This window comes from Acanthopagrus latus, chromosome 4 (assembly GCF_904848185.1).
Source record: "Acanthopagrus latus isolate v.2019 chromosome 4, fAcaLat1.1, whole genome shotgun sequence".
NCBI classification, from domain to species: Eukaryota; Metazoa; Chordata; class Actinopteri; order Spariformes; family Sparidae; genus Acanthopagrus; species Acanthopagrus latus.
Window position 1 is genome coordinate 13,596,415 of NC_051042.1, and position 19,852 is coordinate 13,616,266.

General features: G+C 41.8%; 1 protein-coding gene across 1 annotated transcript in view; it reads right to left on the minus strand.

Moving 5' to 3' along the window:
- Positions 1–19,852, minus strand: part of LOC119018331 (protein kinase C-binding protein NELL1-like) — a 257,120-nt gene that overhangs the window by 165,380 nt on the left and 71,888 nt on the right. The window contains exons 5-7 of the mRNA XM_037095898.1: positions 12,701–12,797; positions 6,193–6,265; positions 5,523–5,605 (exon numbers count right to left, since the gene is read on the minus strand). Of these exons, the coding sequence (XP_036951793.1) occupies positions 5,523–5,605; positions 6,193–6,265; positions 12,701–12,797 (253 nt within the window). The remainder of the gene's footprint in view (positions 1–5,522; positions 5,606–6,192; positions 6,266–12,700; positions 12,798–19,852) is intronic.

The following is a 19,852-nucleotide window of genomic DNA, read 5'->3' on the forward strand; positions in this document are numbered from 1 at the left end:
TGTGAGCCGTGCGTGATAAAGATGTGTCCTGTCAAAGCCTAAACAAAATGTTTGAAATGCAATTTCAAAGGCCGGGAAGCTGCCTTGAGGCACCACCGAGGAATACCTTTCCTGTACAACCTGAGCATCAAATGGCACTGAGATACGGCACAAAGGAGTCAGAGGCTAATAGGCATGTATCTCCTATGGTTGATACATGAGGCAGGTAGGCATGAGCAAAATAATAAGACTGCAACTACAGACAGAGTCTAAGCGAAGGAGGGTGAAGGAGAGGGCGCATCTATTATCCCTAATCCTTTTGGTGTGCCCTCATGTCTGAGGGACATGTCAAACATGTATGACTGAATTTCCGTGAAATGCTGAGGTCTAATCAGTTTTGGGCCAACAAGCAATTAATTAGATTGTGTTTCTAATCCAGATCTGGGATCCAGATGGGAAGTAATTATCATATCTTTGCCGTGACGAATTAAAGGCACAGAGGCTCCAAAACCTGATGGTAAGGGTTACGGCTTAATAGATCCGTGCATTTTGAAACAGCAATGATATGTAACATTGAATAGAGAAATAACAGCACATAGGGAAATTTTAGCCTTCAGAAAGTTAGCCTAAATATTGTAATATGCATTCCACGAAGAAGACACAAAAAGAAAAAAAAAAAAATCTGCATTAAAATGTGGGATTTTGAAAATTAACTGATCTTGCCCATTAATCTACTGTTATTTAACTTGCAAAATAATTGAGCATAAGCCTGTCTATCCAAAACCATCCAAAAAGTTTTTTCCATAAATCATCGAAATGCAAGGGCGTCTGTAGCTCAGTGGGTAGAGCAGGTTGACTACTGATCGGAAGGTCGCTGGTTCAAATCCAGGCTCCTGAGCTGCATGTCGAAGTGTCCTTGAGCGAGATACTGAACCCCTTGTCCAGGGAGCACCCTGCCCTCGCCCTGAGACAAAGCTGGGATTGGCTCCAGCAGCAAAACCCCGCAACCCCACGGAAAGGGGTAAGGGGTAACAATGACATGAAGAAATCTAAATGTATGTTTAAGCACAGAAATTAGGCTCATAGCTACTATAAGTGCATAAGGAGCTACAACTTGGTGGAAAAAAAATGCTTTCCTGCCGTACTAACAAACATTTACACAGCTGACACAAGGAGCTCAATTCCTCTGTTATCGCTGAGAACAACGGATCGACTCAAACTGCTTTCAGGGCTTACACACAAGGGAGCCCACTGCAGCAGTGATGGAGGAGAATATTTAACAAGTCCTGAATCATTAATTCAGATGATTATCCAAAGCAAAGTGTACATCAATGCCTCAATTAAAGTCTGCCTCCTTGTTACGACAATATTGCCAGGTTTTCCATTGACTCAAAAACAGCTGTCATGAAAAGCCCTACACTATCTAGGAGTTTATTTTTAAAACTTAAAATTCAACCATTGTAAGATACACTATAGAGTGAAGAAAGTTAGGACACAAGCCATAATAAATAATTCTATAAAGAATATTCAAACCATGCAGACAGTGAGGGTTTTTGTCACGTTCCGGCCTAGTACCAGCCCTCCTTAGTCGGTGACCTGGCTGGTCTGCGTGATCTGCCCTGCCTCCTGGTTGACTGACAAGTGAGGCATCCAGTCACGAGGGCCTGCTGCCCAACACCTGATTCTACTCGCCTGGTCAGCCTTGGCTTTAAAACCACACCAGAACTGACAGTCCTCACCAGATTATCGTGTCTGTTTCTGGGAGTCTTGTTCACATATCACTGTTGCATGGATTTTTCTACCTTCTGAATGACCTACGCTTGTTTTTTGACTGTGATTTTTGCCTGATGATTTTGAATACCATTGCTCCGTCTGCCAATCCGTTGCCAACCCTGTTTCTGTTCAAGCATGTGAGTCTAGCCAAGCACATTGTACTGCTGTCTATGGTCTTCCTTCCTGCCTGTGTACACCGCCTGTCTGTTTATTGACCCCTTTTGCCTGACTTTTTGACACCGGATTTTTGCTTGAGTCCTGTCTGTACTTTTGCCTGGATTTTTTGGACTTTCTTGTTTGACTTTTTCCCTCTGTGGCCTGTGCCTAGCCTGAACTGCCTGTGTTATTTGAATTGTTATTAAATATCCTCACTACTCGTGAGACTGCTTCTGGGTCCACAATCTTTCCCTGACAGTTCTATCTTTAGACTTTGAGATCTTGCCATCAACAGCTTTAATTTGGCCTTTTTCTTCTCTGAATTAGTGTCAGACTAGAATTACTGCCCCCGTGCACCAGTGAAGTTGCTGTTCCTGAGCTACGGTGCTGAATATTGGGCAGAAAATGTAAGCAAAATGTAATGCTACAGTGCTTTGAACCTCTGACCTTTCAGATATAGAAATGTCACAACATTATCGTTTTATCCTATTACATATCTTTTTTAAAACATTGCCATAACTCCTATATACATTCTTGAGTTGAATTCCAATTCCATCAGGCCATCTTAAGTGAGTCGAAGTGAACTTCTCTACCAGATTTAAAGAAGTTCCCTCAAGACTTTCTTGAGACAAACATACGTATGTAAGGACGGACGGTCTGAAAACATAATGCCTCCACCCATCATGACACCAACTACCAATGTAATTTTAAAAACGCTTTGAACTGCCCTTTATTTAAACAGGAAACTAATATTGGATGTGCTTTTGTATGAACACACCATGTTGCACTTCCAGCACTTAAGTATGTTGGGATAACATGTACTCGTCTCACATACACATCCAGTTTTTTACAAATGAGGCCATGTCCATCTCATTCACAGCAGAGCGTCACCTCGCTTTCACATCACCCAGCAATTATTCACTTCACGTTGAATTCCCCTTTTCTCCACCGAAGCAATTTAGCACTGGGGCTGACTGCATCCTCCCTGCCGCGACTCGTATGAGCAATAAGGTCAGGTGGCAGTAGGTCGAGGTGTGTTCATGTGAAAGAGGCGTTGACACAGCGGTGGGGTAATGTTCTTCATTTCACCCTTATTTACTCTGAAAATTATTCCATAGCTCGTCTGCCCGCTGAGGTGTCCTTGCGCCATTCACTCCCATCTGATAGCGCTCACTCATGCGCGCAGAAGCACACACTCAATCAGACACGCACACACTCAATCACACACACCTACACACATAGTTATGCAGATGTTTAGTCTTATAAGTGGTTTAAGCTTCTTCCCCCCCCCCCCCCATGGATTCCAAGGCAGGAGAGAGAGAGAGAGAGAGAGAGAGAGAGAGAGAGGGAGAGAGAGAGAGAGAGAGAGAGCTGAAGACTGGGATCTAATTACTGAAACACTATACACAGTACTACAGAAATGCTAAGTTAAGTCTGAAATCGATCTTATCTCATGTTTGGATGACAGTTTGGCATTTTCTAAATTATCCTGTCTAATCCTAGGATTGGAATTTATCTCTTGGCCTAATTAACCTCAAAATTGAGGGATTTCCTAATCTGGGGACACTGAATTTGGAGGACGAGTCCTAAATTCAAAATATCTGCCAAAAATGGCAGGACCACTGCGTTGATTGGAAACAATATCAGCACTGACACATTGTGACTACTCCACACCATAACTGCTATAACGTAAGCCTATTGCAGTTATAGCCTGTTAGCTTTACATTTCCTGCACCATGTAATAATGGGTATACTGTATATCTTTTCCTGCACAGACGCCTGTGAGCTCCTGTCTTTTGTCCAGTAATGCAAGCTAGCCAGTGACAAGAGAAGTGAGACAGCCGCTGTCATGGATACTTTGATTTGTTACACAGATTCTGAGTACTCATTCAAGTTTAAAGCTCTAGTTAGGATTTATAAAATGCGACATGATATAAAGTCTGATATAGGATAGGACACAGTCATGAGGTCAGGAACTGTTTCACGGTCCATATAGAGGCATAATGACTCAACTGTCAACACGTTCAACACGTCTGAAAAAGTCTGTGTTTTTTTTTAGGAACAAAACAAAGAATGCGTAAGAGAGCAGGTATGGTGTTAGATACTGTTTGAAATAAGAGGAGAAATTAAAAAAGATACACTTGATGATAAACTGGAGCCAATGGTAACATCACCAACTAGTTCAGTGTTTCGTACGTTTAGCAGTGATGAGGTGGGTAGGGACACCTTCAGAAAATTCTACAGCACTTGTATGACAGTGAGGGTTTGAAGAAGGTATTCTGACAAACAATGTCAGTATAATCCAATATAGGCAGTGACACATGTGTAACAATAGCGGGGAATGTTCTTTCTTTCCAGGCTACATTTAGCTGCTGTGGTCGCCCTTATTTTGACAAAACAACTCAAGGTCTGTCTAGTTTCAGTTCCACAGAAAGTGAGCAAACTCAGTCTCCATGGAGTCTACTCAAAAGCTGCAGGGGGAGCGGGTAAACATACCTTGAGTTGAGTTGAGTTTCTTTTTGTCGACATTTACTCTTCTTTACTGTCAGCTCTTTTACTCGAAAAATCAAGTGCTTTACATTTTCAAGGAACTATAGGCGCCTCACAATTCTGATTCAGAGGGTTGCGATGCAATTCTAAAACCATTATTGATGCAACTCAGTGCATCATTTTGTTGTGTTTCTATATGTGATTTACAGTAATTATGTAATGATGCATAATCAAAATAAGCAGAAACACACTCGCTTAGAACGTAAACGCGCCATAATGTGCATGTTTGCGTCTATTACGCCATCCAATTTGTTCAGTCTTGACGAACACGCAGCTCAGTGTTATGACAAAAATGTCACAGTTGTTCACGATGTTGAGAATTTTAATTCAAATACATGATCATCTAGGCATTAATTAATCATCTTTCAAGAGACAATGAATTTATTTACCCCGACCCTTATCGTGTTCACATTTCCGTCTATTCCTATAATGCAACTGTTCTAAGTCAAAAATGTCTAATCTTGAGCAAAAAAAAATAAATAAATCTTCTACAAAATAATATGGAACCTTCAGGGACAAGGTAATTGGCTGTTTGCTGTTCCCACTTGCATGCACATTAAAATCTTTTCTGTTGTTTTGGAGAGTCTTCTCAAACCACTTCAGTCCGCGCTCACAATAATAACTGACAGACCAATCATATTTGGTGAAGACAGATTAAGGTGCGTGTTCATTTTGTTTCTTGTTTCCCAACAATAACTTGTATCTTTTTTGGGCACCGTCTTGTTGAAATTAAACAAAAATGAGATACTGACTTCAGAGGAGATGGAACAATAAGCTGCAATGAAGGCAGCAACGAAATCAAAGGATTCTGCTGTCTCCGGCTGTAGTGGAGAGGGAAGTTATTTATTCATTTTCATTTATTTATTTTTTTCCTTGTCAGGCTACCGCTGGGAAAGGTATTAGTGGATCTTTTGACTGGATACCTTTATGTAACACTCTTTTGCGGTTGCCAACATTTTGCATAATCAGTGTTTTTTCTTTTATTTGTGCAGTCTCCTAAACATTCATGACACTTTTGCAGGAGCGGGTTGTGCTAGTACTCTGTGTGTGTTCCTTGTTCTTACCTTCAGGGTCATCTTGGCAAGTAGCTCCTGAAGGTCCATGATGCCTTGCACCAGGCTCAGGAAATCGCTGCAGGTTGGACAGGCTCAACGGAGGAAAAGCAAGGACCAAAACAGGGAAGAAAAGAAGAAAAAGCACAAGAGGGAAATGTTTAGAAAAGAGAGACAAAAAAGCCAAAAAAAAACCCCAAAAAAACAAAAGATTCATCAGCCTGATATTCGGACAGGGCACACGTCGCCAGCTACAAACAAAAGGGTAGCCTCACACATCTGTTTGCTCTTTGTCTTAGGCTCGTGGCTCGTGTTAGTGTCAATAATAAAGCAACAAGGTGTGATTACATGCCATATTGATCAGTAGCAGAGGCAGTAACACAGCAGTGGCCTTGTATCTTAATCTGTTTGACAGTAAACAGATGGAGAAACAAGGCAGGGAGAGAGGAGGCTGCGCTGCATCTGAATCATAGCAAAATGACGATGACTGGAGTAGAGGGAGAAAAAAAAAACGAGGGAGGGAGGGAGGGAGGGAGGATTTCTTCACGATCAGCGAGGAGAGGTCACCATCAACTGATATAAAGCTCGTTTCAGCCCAATTTTATAATGACAGTAATGGACCGTACTCCTTCTATTCTCTTGGAGCATGTAAGGAACAGTGTATGACCATCATGATACTTACTGCGGTTAAGGTTAGGACACTGTGTAATGTAGCCATTGGGAGCGAAAATCAGCTTCACATCCTGGATAACGCCCTGTGACACAAAGGGAGAGGTGCAGGGAAAGGACAGAAAGAGACAATGATATATAATCATTCATTGGCGAAATCATAGAAAATCTCTTCACGTATAATGTCCAAAGAACATGACCAACAAAGAGTAAGGGCCCTTTTTTAAACAGCAATGCAAAACATGATTCAAGGACCACTTCGACGATTTTGTACTTTGACTCATTAATGTTGTGCATCACAGCCTCTGTTCCTACTGGGACATCAGACAAACAGTGGTTTGTATTTATCCTTGAAATGCTCTACGGTGCAAATGTTACTGTGACACATCTAAAGCAATTATGGGGAATTATCGTTTTTTTTTTTTTTTTTGGTTGGCTGTTATGGTGTGAACAGCAGAAACTAAATTTAATTTCCTCCAATTTATTCTTAGATATGTCAAAGACAAACACAGCAAAACCTAATCCAAAACCCTCTGCTAGGCTAATGGTTACATACCATTAAAAGATGGAAGAGTTGAGCTTTATATATATATATATATATATATATATATATATATATATATATATATATATATATATATATATATATATATATATATATACAAACAGTGGTTTGTATTGTTAGTCTGAATCAAACTTTAAATATGGCCAAATTCCATGGAAATCTTGAATTCTAGAAAACTCCATATTAGCTGATGAACAATATCAATTGATGATAAATCAGCTTTGTAAATTAGAATCACCTCAGGCTTCTCTCTTAGACAGTGGAGTACTAAAGTGCTTACCCCCCAACATTTTCAAAATAAACCCATTACCATTCTGTGTATAAAGCCTCCATTTGTCACTGACCTAATGCAAATGAACTTCACTGATAGGCAGAAGTAAATGGCCTAAATCGGATGGAGCTCCCTCTCTTTTAACAGACCATTCCTCAATCACTCTGAGCGACAGGCTATCTCCAGGGGCGCAGGGCTGGTAAATAGAGGCCTCATGATGACCACAGACAACAATCTCTGGGGGAAAAAAGCCGTCCTCTCTAATGAAAAACCAAACTTCTAAAACACTGGGGTGCCCACGCACACACGGGGGTAATATAATTTCGCCATTCCTTCGAAGTGCTTGCTGAAAACACGCTGGAAGGACATTAGAATTCACCACCTCCAGCACAGTTGGCATCAACTCGTCTCCGCTTTATGTGTATGTGAGATCCATTTACAGTGCATTTGGCCAGCCTCGATGCAAGCAACACCCGCCTCCATTTCACACGGAGACATGGAGAGAGAGAACCTTGAGGCGAACAGGCTTGCAGCACAGATTGAGAACAAACGCACTCACACATGCATACACACGCTCACGCTCACACACACGTGCACACACACACTCACACACACACACACCCACACACACACACACACACACACACAGAGGTTAGAGAGAGAGAGAGGCTGTGTGAGCAGTGGAAACTGAAGGAGAGATTGTCAGTGTCACTCAGAATGAGAATGAAGGTGTAGATCACAGATGTCTGTCCCAGTGGTGTAATATAGGGGTCCTGACCACGCATCAATGTCAATGATCAGTAGGTAATTCAAACTGAAGTCATGAAACCTCTCTCTCTCTCTCTCTCTCTCTCTCTCTCTCTCTCTCTCTCTCTCTCGCTCTCCCACACACACAGAAATGTGCACATATTTGTTTCATCCGTCTGCCAAAGCCTATGGGAGATCTGTCTAAAAAAAATAATAGACAAGTCCAATTACACAGCTGCATTCCAAGACATATACAGTGTACAGTTAGAGCCTCCACTATTATTTTGTCGCTGTGCAGCAGCGCCTTGGATGTGAAATAATGAAGAGTGACTTTAAATAAATGTTGCTGTTCCTTGTCTCTGAGATGTATTGTCGAAATAGGCGATTGTTTATATGACTTTTACCAGAGCAGTTTCAGAAGGTGATAAACTCAGTGGGGTATGTGTCAAGTTCTTCTGCCTAATTGGCCAAAAAGTTAATTAATCAAGCCCTAGGGTGTTTATACCCACACTGTGTCTGATTAAATACAGATAAGATACAGAAAAGGCAACCAGGGAGTTTTTAATGGCCAAACAATTAATTGTTTTTCGACTGCCAAGTCAGTCACATGACCTGAGTCCAATTGATCGTGTGCTTCTTTCAGACACATACCTAGCATTCTGTTGAGAGCCTGTACATACAGACTACAGTCTGGACGTGAACATATTTAACGTAAGGCTGAAAGACAACACTCAAACATTATTGTTTCAGAGTCAGTGTGCTGGAGAACAGAGACAAAATAATGAAAACAAATACAAAGCAATATGTTTTTCAAACTTTTTTGTGCCTTTATATTGCTTTCTTGATACTATAGCTGAGGAGATGACAGGAAACAGGATGAGAGAGGGGGGGGGGTCACAGGCAGCAAAGGGCCCCAGGCCAGGACTCGAACCCAGGGCCACTGCAGCGAGGACAAAGCCTCTGTACACAGGACACCTGCTCTACCAACTGAGCTAAATATGTCAATATGCATGTCAATATGTTTTTTAATGCATTTGCATTTGCAAGGGTTAAAAAAAGAAAAAAAGTAAAGGAAGTTCCTCAAAGTAATACGACTTTGAGCTATTTGAAGGTTTAGTTATGACTCATGCTGTGAAAAGGGAATGAATATATTCATTGAGGATCCTCACAGGTAGAGTAAGTGTGTGTGTGCAAGTGTGTGAAAGTGTGTGCTTATAGTTTATGCACCATTTGTCTCTTTGTGTCCCCAAACAATCACAAGTTCACTCATGGTTATTGCTGATAAAATTACCTTCACTTAGCTTGTCTGTTCCCTTTTGCAGTCATAATTTCCAGTCAGCTTGTTTATTATAGCAATAATAGCCCGGGCATGTTTGGACAACACTTCACCCTCAGGCAACATTGACAGAGGTTTATTATTATAGGTGAAGATTCATCTTGTTATTCTTTTTTTTTTTTCTTTTTACCCCCTTTTCTCTCAAATTGATCATGCACAACATGACCTATCCTTTTTGTAGCTGGATCTGAGAACAAAGCACTCACCCTCTGTTCATCTGTCAGGACTAAAGCAGCGTCAACAAGCACTAATTTAATGTATGTGGGGGAGGGACATAAGGCGAGTGAATAGAGAGAGAGAAAAGGGGGATGACAATGATGATCTTTTTAAACATCTAAAGGAAAAGTTCACCCAAAAATGAAAGATCACTCTTTATCTACTCTCACTCATGCTGGTGGAAAGTTGGTTTTGGGAGATTTTAGGAGCTTCACAGTATAATAGTGTTGCATTCACCTAAAATACTAAAATAGATGGGGACTTTTTTTTTTCTTTTTTATAAAATACAACATGGCTCTGGCTTTTCTGGACTCATCACAATCTCCAGAAGAACTTGATTTATTTACACCGTTGACATGAAGTCGAGCTTGTGTTCCCACTTCAGACGGGCTGCGTGATAATGCTTTTAGCTTAGCAGCCACAGTGAAAGTTTATCCTAAATAAAGGGAGTGAACAGCATCTTTTTGAATAGATCTGTAGTCTCGGGGCTTCTGGAAACTAGCTTCTGGACTATGCCGGAGGAGCTATATCAAGCCATTTTCTGCAGTAGATTTTGTACATTTTAAAACAAGTCCCCATCAGCTTCAGTTGTTTAGAATACCGACACGCTGCCACCACGTAACCTCATCCGACTTTCCTTCCACATTAGGGTGAGAAGATGATCACTGAACTGTGATTTTTGGGCGAAGTTATCATTTAAGACACCAATTCCACTCAATGCACAATGTTTCGAATCCTCTGTGCTGGTGACGGATTGTAGAAGGGTGTCAAAAAAGCTGCGATTGGTTCGTCACACTGCAGAGAAGAAGACAAAGAGAACATTGTTTGTTCTTTTAGTCTTCTTCTATTTTTTGCACCCTTTTTTTTTAATTTCAGATGAGAGTCAATGACAGTTGAGATTTTGCATATGAGCTCCAGAATGCACACAATAACTCTTAGGTACATATCGGTATAATAGGCAACATGACAAGGATATAACCTTTGTACTAAGTGGTTTTACTTTTGAAGGATAATGAATGATGCTTATTCTGAAATAGGCTTAATTCACTCCAAGCTGTACTGTATTAACACTTATGTGGAGCTGAACAGAATGAGCACATCAGACACGGAGGAGAAAATTATGCCGTGGATGATGATACATTATACACAATTGAAATAAAAGAAGGAAGACACGGACGAGGCATAAACAACCTAATTTAAACATCCAGGAAACAGAAGAGGCATAAGTCAGACCGAGCGTTAGATCTAAGCTCTGAATCCCTCACATCCAGGTTGACATTTCCTATATCATGCTGCCTTATGTAACGCGCTCGGGCTTTCCATCATTGTCGGCAGTAGATTCATTACCGCTGTGCTGCATGAAACACAGAGCGTTTCACAAAAGCACCAGTTCCAAACGAGCCAACAGTGTCCCTGAGGAGTCAGCATCCTTGGCACAATGGATTCCAGATAAAGATAATTTATAACAGTTGCTCCTTCAGATGGAGAGGCTCCTGAGAGGAGGCGGCACGAGGACAAGGAGCGTCTCAAGCCACTGCGAGGGGCTCAATATGTTTTATTTAAAGGCCTAGTTAGCTCATCTTATCATTATTCCACTCCTGAGTCCTGAATTGGATAGAATACAGCTGCTGCTTTATTTCACCGCTTATCTCCATCTGCAGTGTTACTTCTATAGCGCTTGCCTATTTTTCAGTTTTCTTTTGCCTCTTGCTTCTTTTTCTTTTCTCCTGTTTCCCAATAAGCTCTTCAACCATCTCAGCTTTAGTCACGAGGAGACACAGGCTCTGTTTGTCCTCTTTGTCTTTAGCAGGTTATTGTAGGGAGCAGGTGAGAAAGTGTGAATGGAAAAGCAAAGTAGTCGCAATGGAAAGATGGACAAGATTTTTTCTCTCAGTCTGTTTCTCTATTTGTATGTGTGTTGTGTCAGCCGAATCACCAGTATTAATGTTGGCAACATAAGTTAACTTTACATTTCTTTCAGCTGATTTGTCCATTTTTGTGTTTAAGTAACAACACTGCACTTGTCAGGTTAGGGTTCCACACCAGAGACACTTGATCCGGTTTGGCAGAAGATCATGTTTTGGCTTCAAGGTGCTATTTGTAAGAAAAAGGTGATTTTGAGTCTCATTCCCAACTCATCAGATAATTACACTTTGGTACGGCGGCCGACCCATCGTACAATCCCAAAGAGTCAGTTTTTGACTAATAAGGAAACCCAATTTGTGTCATTATTTGTAAGATATCCTTCAAAGCCTGAGACCTAATCATTTTTATTTCAGATCTCTGCAAGCACAAGTTCTCCATTCTTGGATTTTTTTGGGTATACATTAAATTAATCTAACCAATGGAGGAACTGCACAGTGAACAGAGACTTCCACGGATAGTGGTTTATATCTGTTGCTGTGAATCGCGTTTTCTCATTCTGTAGTAATACCTGGATCAAAATGCAAAGCTAATAATCATGTGGAAACTAATACAATCATCTAATAAATATGCATGAGTAAATGGAGATAATGATGTTGTTCTTGTTCTAAATGCCCCTCTGATAACACCGAGCAACAGGTCCTTGATTCAAGGTGTTACAAGTGCACCTGTCAGCCGACGTGCCAACTCGTCCTGCTGTAAACCTGAAGGGAGAATCTCCTCATTCCCTCTGTCACTTCACACGGGCCTGCGAGCTTCCACACCATCTGTCTCTGCTGCTGACAAACACTTCTGAGTGCTCCCTGCACATGGAGGGTAGACAGACTCACTGAGCTGACTGCGGGTAGGGAACTGGATGATGGAGCTACGTCTTTCAAGACCAGCGCTTTCCTGCAGAAGAAAGCGCTTCTTGAAGTCATGATCGAAGTGGAGATGAAGGAGGAAGAGGATGAGGAGGAGGAGGTAGAGGGAGGAGGAACAGTTGGCTGGTGTGCAGCAGCGGCAGTGTGAAAGTAAGGGTGAGAGAAATAATTTACACAACAGTCGAGACTGCTGGCAATCAATATGTTACATAGAAGAAAAATAAAAGGGCCATTGATTGAACGGCGGGTGGGCAGGAGAGGAGGGAATATCAAGAAGGTGTGCATGTCTTGGCGATGCTCTGTCATATCCTCTACCTGCTGTGAGCACACGCAGGCAGCTAAGAAAATGAACAGTGATTAAAAATCAACAGCATTGTAATGGACTTGGGAATCAGCATTTCAAAGCATACGCTGAGCTTTTCTGCCGCTCATCTGTGCTCCTCTTGTCTCCTACTTGACTCTCGTCCCCCACACAGCCTACTGAAAATGTGGCCAATTATAGCAGTTGCTCCTGAATGCGAAGTACATTCAGGTATGTGCAGGCAGCGTGTGTGTGTGTGTGTGTGTGTGTGTGTGTATGCATCATCTGTGGAGTCTTACCTTGAACAGGCCATGTTTGTGGCTGTGCTGGCCGAGCCACACTCCACTGCCTGGGGTGAGCTCCATCTGTGGGGGGTCTATCACCCGCTCATAAATCCTGCCGACGACAAATCAGAAGAGAATGTTTGGTTATGATAACGACACACACACAAACACCTTTCCCTTTCTTGCCCAGGCCTGGCAGGAAACACTGATCCAGTACAGCCGAATACCAGAGTAAATCCAGCAGACCATGTGCATGTCCGCTCCCTCCCTCCCTCTCTTCCCGCTCCCTTCATGAGACGTGTGGTGCTGCGGCTGCTCTCCTCAAGCATGACAGCCAGTCTCACACCACAGCTCTCTAACACAGTATTGATATCCGGACCTGGGATGTAGGCTGGATTAACCGCCCGACTCCTGACACAAACACAAACAGGCTCTGGCATTATCAAGGCAAACATCCTCGGCATCATTCAGCACCAATTTTTTTTCCCCCTGCACTGAGGTGGGCTTAACGACACCAACGAGCTCCGACGGGCCTCTGTGAGGATGTCAGAGAACAATTTATCAGGCTTTCTCCTCCTCACACTTTGAGCCCGTGCGGAGAGAGACGCACTCAGAGTAGCATGCTCACTTCTATCCTTTACTCTGTGTCAGCTTCATTGAAAGGCAGCGATGGAATGTAACTAAGTACATCTATTCCATTTTCTATTTTCTGCTGCTTTACTCTTCCACTCCACGGCATTTTAGAAACAAATATTGTACTGGCACTCCACTACAGTAATTTAGTAACTCAAGTTACTAGTCACTTTGCAGAACACATGCTCCATCAGAGCCAAAGTAACACAAAATAAATGTAAAATTTGAACACAACACTTTACTAACACTTTACTAACTATCCCTTTTACTCAAATATGATGTTTGGTCACTTTTGAAAACACTGTTGACAGGGCATTACAGGTTTTGATCTATGACAGAGGAATTGCAGCATCATGTTCGGCTTTACTGTACTTCATAGAGAGGAGAAGGCACGTCCCATACTGTAACCATATAGTAAATGGTTAACAGACTTTTCAGGTCTACTGACCGCTCAAAGTGCTTTACAACACTTGTCAGATTCACCTGTTCACACACACATTTGTACACTGATGGCAGAGGCTGCCATGCAAGGTGCCAACTGCTCATCAGGAGCAGTTAGGGGTTTAATATCTAGCTCTGGGACACTTCAACATGCAGCTAGGGGGAGCCAGGATTCGAACCAGCGACCTTCCGATTACTAGACTAGACTAGACTGTGGGACATAATCTTAGAAAAAATGGTACTGAATGGCTTGAGACAACTAATGAAGTTTGAACCTGTTTAAATCAAGTCATGAATTACAACCTGTAATTTGAAACGGCTTTCAAACTCCAGAAAGTCTGTTAAAAGAAAAATTGTTAAAATTACGAGACTTTGAAAAAATATTTTAGGAGAAAGCCAACAGACCAATACCCATAACGAAACTACACTGTCAATATCACCAGAAATGTTTTGAGTCTTTTCTTTGCCAAGATGATGGGCATGTTGGTGTTGATGACATATATTGGGCCAGACAATGTAGTTTACAATACCTACTTTGGAACAAAATGTAAAATTGTTTGGCTTGCAAAATTATCTTTTAAATAGACAAGACAGCATATTTGTAATTCATGGCACAGTTCAAACAGGATTAAAATTAAAATTGGTCCCTCGCCATTAAATACAGCACAACTACACATTTATTCTGAAGGTCCCATGGGACAAACTGGAAGGGGTGGCTTCTAATATTAGAAGTCATTAGTGTGAAGAAGAAATAGATCATCGTGCAAAAGAAAATTTCGTCTTACTTGCGGCAGAGGTTGTTTCCAAAACAGACTAAAATACAGAAAGTTAGCCCATATTGTCAGCAGATGGGCAGCAGAGTGGTCTTTATATATGATCATACCAGTCTCCTGCACATACAAATCGCATCCACACCCTCAGCTCATACCTGCAGCTCCATTAAGCAGTATTTTTCTTATTAACACTGAGTGAAATGACGCCCTGTAATGTGAAAAGATAGCTAGTGCTGCTAATCCCCAAAGCTCGGCAGCTTTCAAAGATTTCGTAAGCTTTTGCTTTTCGCACACATGGCTCTCACCAACTCCCCTGTAAATCCACGGTGCGTGCACACAAACTGGCTGCCAAGAACAAAGTGGAGGTAGAATGTTTTTCTCAAGAGATAAGGGATTAACTCATGACTACAGTAACTCTTAATATTACATTAGATTTGACAGGCAGCGTGAATACAGGCTCCATCTGGACCCCTTTTAATGCCCACATGTTTCTGCTGCATGTGAACTGTGAGTTACCACAGCAAGCTGACCAAAAAATCTATTTGATGCACTTACTTTAAGTGTGTACAATCTGTATGCTATTTGGTTTTGTGTACCATTACGATCAAATGAGATATTCACTGTGAAGATCATCAGCCTCTTCTCACAACTATGGCATTTGGTTGTGACAAATATATCAAGTTACTGCTGTCAAACCAAGAGCACTATGACTTCTAAATGATGTGCAATTTGGAAAATTTAAATATCAAAATTTAAACATCCTTCAGCGGCATAAAAAAAAGCTATTTTCTTCCAGGGAGACAATCAAACAGCAGCAGAATTTGTCATCTTAATAAATGCTTGAGTCACAGTCAGGGTCACTTTTATGTGTCCGATAAATAAGTACAAAGTTCAATGTCCTGCATTACTCTGTCATTTATATGCACACGTTATTTCCCGCGTTTCTTCCTTTCATTTGAACTTTATAAATAATGGTTTGCTCATCTAAAACAAATGTAAATATGGTGTTATGAGTGCACATTTTGTGCTTGTCAGTGCTGATTTTGATTTTCCAGGAGGGGTTTTGTCTTCACTGTAATTAGAAAACAGAACAGACGTGGATAGACAAAAACACAAAATGGCGTGTTAGTGCTGCAGTCCTTCTATGCTGCTCATGCTGTAGCTGTCTGATTTCCCACCTGCTGGGTGAGCTGTCACCTTATTTTGTAACATCCCCCCCCCCAACCATTCTCTCTTTTCTCTCCGCATCTTCCCCTCTCTTCAGCAGCTCAATGGCAGTAAAGACTGGGAGTTTCACACCGGGAACATTGGAGAGCAGCGATGGCAATTAGAATAGCGATGCGCTCACAGGCATGTTTGCGTGGTCTGACACCACGGGATGCAGCCGTCAACGGCTAATTATAGAGCACCTACACCATCCACCATTCTGTACAGTGACTGTGCTGATAGCAGTGCTCTTCCTCTGCCATGGTGCACGGTTGAATGAGGAATAGCTACAGTGGACAAGAGGGGAATGTGAATGACTGCAATGAATGTGTGGAGGAAATTTTGTATTCATCGTGAATGTTTTGCATGACTTATTGTATCTAGACATAGAGTCATAAAGATAAATTGAAATGTTGTGTCATTCTTATCAACAGTTTACTGTTAACACAGAGCACAAAGTATTTGTCACTTAAGTTAGTGCTGACAGCGATCAATCATCATGAATGCATCTACGAAATACGAATAGGTTTTTTGGCACTCTTCTAAACGATGGATATAAATAATTAAATATACCGGTATATATACAGAGCAGCGAGGACCAGCATCTCCACTGTGACTAAAATCAGACTGTGACATGATGGAACGAGGCCTGTTATTGGATGACACAGTTTATTGGCTGCTCTCTTAACCTTCGGATACAATGTTGTAAATGTACACTACCAGTCAAAAGTTTGGACACACCTTCCCCTTTTAATGGTTTTTCATTATTTTTATGAATATTTACATTGTAGATTCTCACTGAAGGCATGAAAACTATGAATGAACACATATGGAATTATATAAGAAACAAAAAAGTGTGAAATAACTCTAAATATGATTCATATTTTTGGTTCCTCAAAGTAGCCACCCTTTGCTTTGTTGAATGTGCTGCGAACCCTTGGCATTCTCTGAGCTTAATGATGTAGTCACCTTCTTAATGGGGTTGAGACCATCGGTTGTGTTGTGCAGAAGTCAGGTTGGTACAGAGCTGACAGCCCTATTTGACAACTGTTAGCAGTGACGGACTGGTAATCTGGAATTTGGGCAGATCTAAGATAACTTCCCTTGGCCCCCTTTCAAGAGTCAATAAAGATCTTTCACTAATTTATAACCACATTTCTTCAATTCCTTCCCACTAAACAGCTCTGGCAATCTAATCAGCATTTATACACCTCATACAAGTTGGTTGTTGGAAGTTGGAGATTGGAAGTTGGAAATTGACTGAGATTCAGCAAGCAAAAAATGAATCGAGGCATCAAGAGACACGGGGGAGCGGAGAAAAAGAGAGAAATCTAAGAGAGCACTGTTGGCTGGCGGTGAAAAATGGTGCAAACTGACTGAGTTGTTTTTAAAATCAAGCGCAGCTTGAGCTAGCACTAGCACTAACACTGCTAGCACTAATGTTAGCGACACAGCTGAGCCAGCACACCAGGAAGAAAGACAGGACAGTGAGGAATATGAGCCAGAGGAAGAACAAAACGAGCAAGAGGACGATGAAGAGGTAGACATGGATAACTGCATTACAGTACGACATATTGTATTATGGAGCGGCTGGCTCTGATGATTTATTAATTTTTTTTATGCATTGGGATTGTGCATTGTTCTGGTGCAGTTGTTTATATATTGGTTGTCAAAAGTGTCCTCATGGTCAAATAGCTGCTAAATCTTTGGTTACACCCACTGTGTCGAAAAGGTGAATGGATGGTCTCTACATGCATGGTTCCCACCGTGAAGCATGGAGGAGGAGGTGTGATGGTGTGTTGGTGCTTTGCTGGTGACACTGTTGGGGATTTATTCAAAATTGAAGGCACACTGAACCAGCATGGCTACCACAGCATCCTGCATGCCATCCCATCCGGTTTGCGTTTAGTTGGACCATCATTTATTTCTCAACAGTACAATGACCCCAAACACACCTCCAGACTGTGTAAGGACTATCTGACCAAGAAGGAGAGTGATGGAGTGCTGCGCCAGATGACCTGACCTAAACCCAGTCGAGATGTTTTGGGATGAGATGGACCTCAGAGTGAAGGCAAAAGGGCCAACAAGTGCTCAGCATCTCTGGGAACTCCTGCAAGACTGTTGGAAAACCATCTCAGGTGACGACCTCATGAAGCTCATCGAGAGAATGCCAAGAGTGTGCAAAGCAGTAATCAAAGCAAATGGCTATTTTGAAGAGTCTAAAATATAAAACATGTTTTAAGTTATTTCACACTTTTCTGTTTACTGCATAATTCAATAGGTGTTCGATGTTTGGTGACTTCAGTGAGAATCTACAACATAAATAGTTGTGAAAATAAAGAAAAATCATTAAATGAGAAGGTGTGTCCAGACTTTTGACTGGTAGTATACATTTCCGCTTACCAGCTGATTCTTATTTTCAGTTTGATGTTATGGCAACGCTGTGCTTGTGGTTAGGTCAGTTTAACGCACCTAAACCACCTGGTTTATGCCAAGGAAAGACCATCATGTCGTTGCCAAAAACACGGCCGGAGAATGTACTGATGTCTTGTTAGAAATATCCAGTGGTTTTGATAATCCACACTTCTCACTGAACTTATCACATAGCGTCAAACTGTGATGATTTACACACCGCTCTACCATCAAGGGCTCTGACGTCAAGTTGGCAAACAGGAAATATGCAATTGCCGGTTAGACTTTCAATGTAAAGCTTGCTGAAATTTTATTTTGTTCTTAGTCAAAAACGAGATGAGAAACCAGGTCTTTGGAAGGAAAGCCTGGTATATAGCTCATCCAGCCACCTTTACCGCCCCGGACTCAGATTTTTCTTGCTCTTTATGCTGCTAAACTAGAGTTGCACCTTGCACCTTAAGAAGTGATGCTATGGAAGTTCCTAAATCGTCAAACTTAGAAGCGCTGGGCTGCTGACCAGGCTGCTTTATTTGATGCATTGTGAGTGACAGTATGTCTGCAAACAGATACTCCTGTTGCTCTTTCCCTTGTATTTCCGACACATTATCTACTTGAGGAGTGTTTTGAAAATGGCATGGTTCGTGCATGGCGCGGGACAGGAAAGCTCTAAAGCAGGGGTGCTCAATACGTCGATCGCGATCTACCGGTCGATCGCGAAGTTAGTATTGGTAGATCGCATGACATTTACCCCGCAGAGCATTAGAAAAGTGTCATGACTGTTTTTCCATTGCTCTGACCTCAGACCGGTTGATCTGGGATCCGACGTGATAACTGGCTGATGATGATAGGCTGACGGTCTAACCCTATCATCCATCCTGTCACTTGATTGATATACGGGGCAGCCAGTCAGATGACAAATGATTGACAACTGACGTTGCTCTGGGTCACCGCTCATGCGCAAACAACGGCGCTAAGTGCAGCTCAGCTAACAAGCTAGTCAACGAGTCACGTCCAATTTCAAGTCCGCGCTTTTTTCTTTCTAAACTAAAGAAATGTTATCAAAAATGAGTAGGGGAGCTGGACCAAGTAAGAAGACAAAAACGTATCACTTTCATACGGAATGGGAGGAGGACTTTTTTTTCACGATGTCATTTTCAAAGTGCGTTTGCCTCATCTGCCAGGCTACCGTCGCCATACCAAAGAAGGGAAATGTGGAGCGGCATTTTCGGACGGTTCATGGAAAATAGTACCCGAACATGAGGAAATGTGCTATCTGTTTGACTGCATTATTCGGTTCCACTTACTTGTGTGAGTCAGCCTTTCCCCACATGAAAATCATCAAGTCCAAGTACCGTACCAGCTTGACTGATGAACATTTGGAGGTGTGCTTGAGGCTGGCTGTCAGCAGCTGCTGTCCAGACTATGTTTCCCTGACTGATGCACTTCAGTGCAAATCATCACAGTAAACTCAAGTGATTAAAAAATGATGTTCATAGTTACCTATTTGTGTTGTGCAATCTTGTCTGCAGTTGTACTATTAAAGATATATTTATAATTGAAAATATACATTTTTCTGCGATAGACTGGCGACCTGTCCAGGGTGTCCCCTGCCTTCGCCCTAAGTCAGCTGGGATAGGCTCCAGCCCCCCCGCAACCCTGCAGAGGATTAAGCGGCGTACATATAATGTGTACAGATGATGGA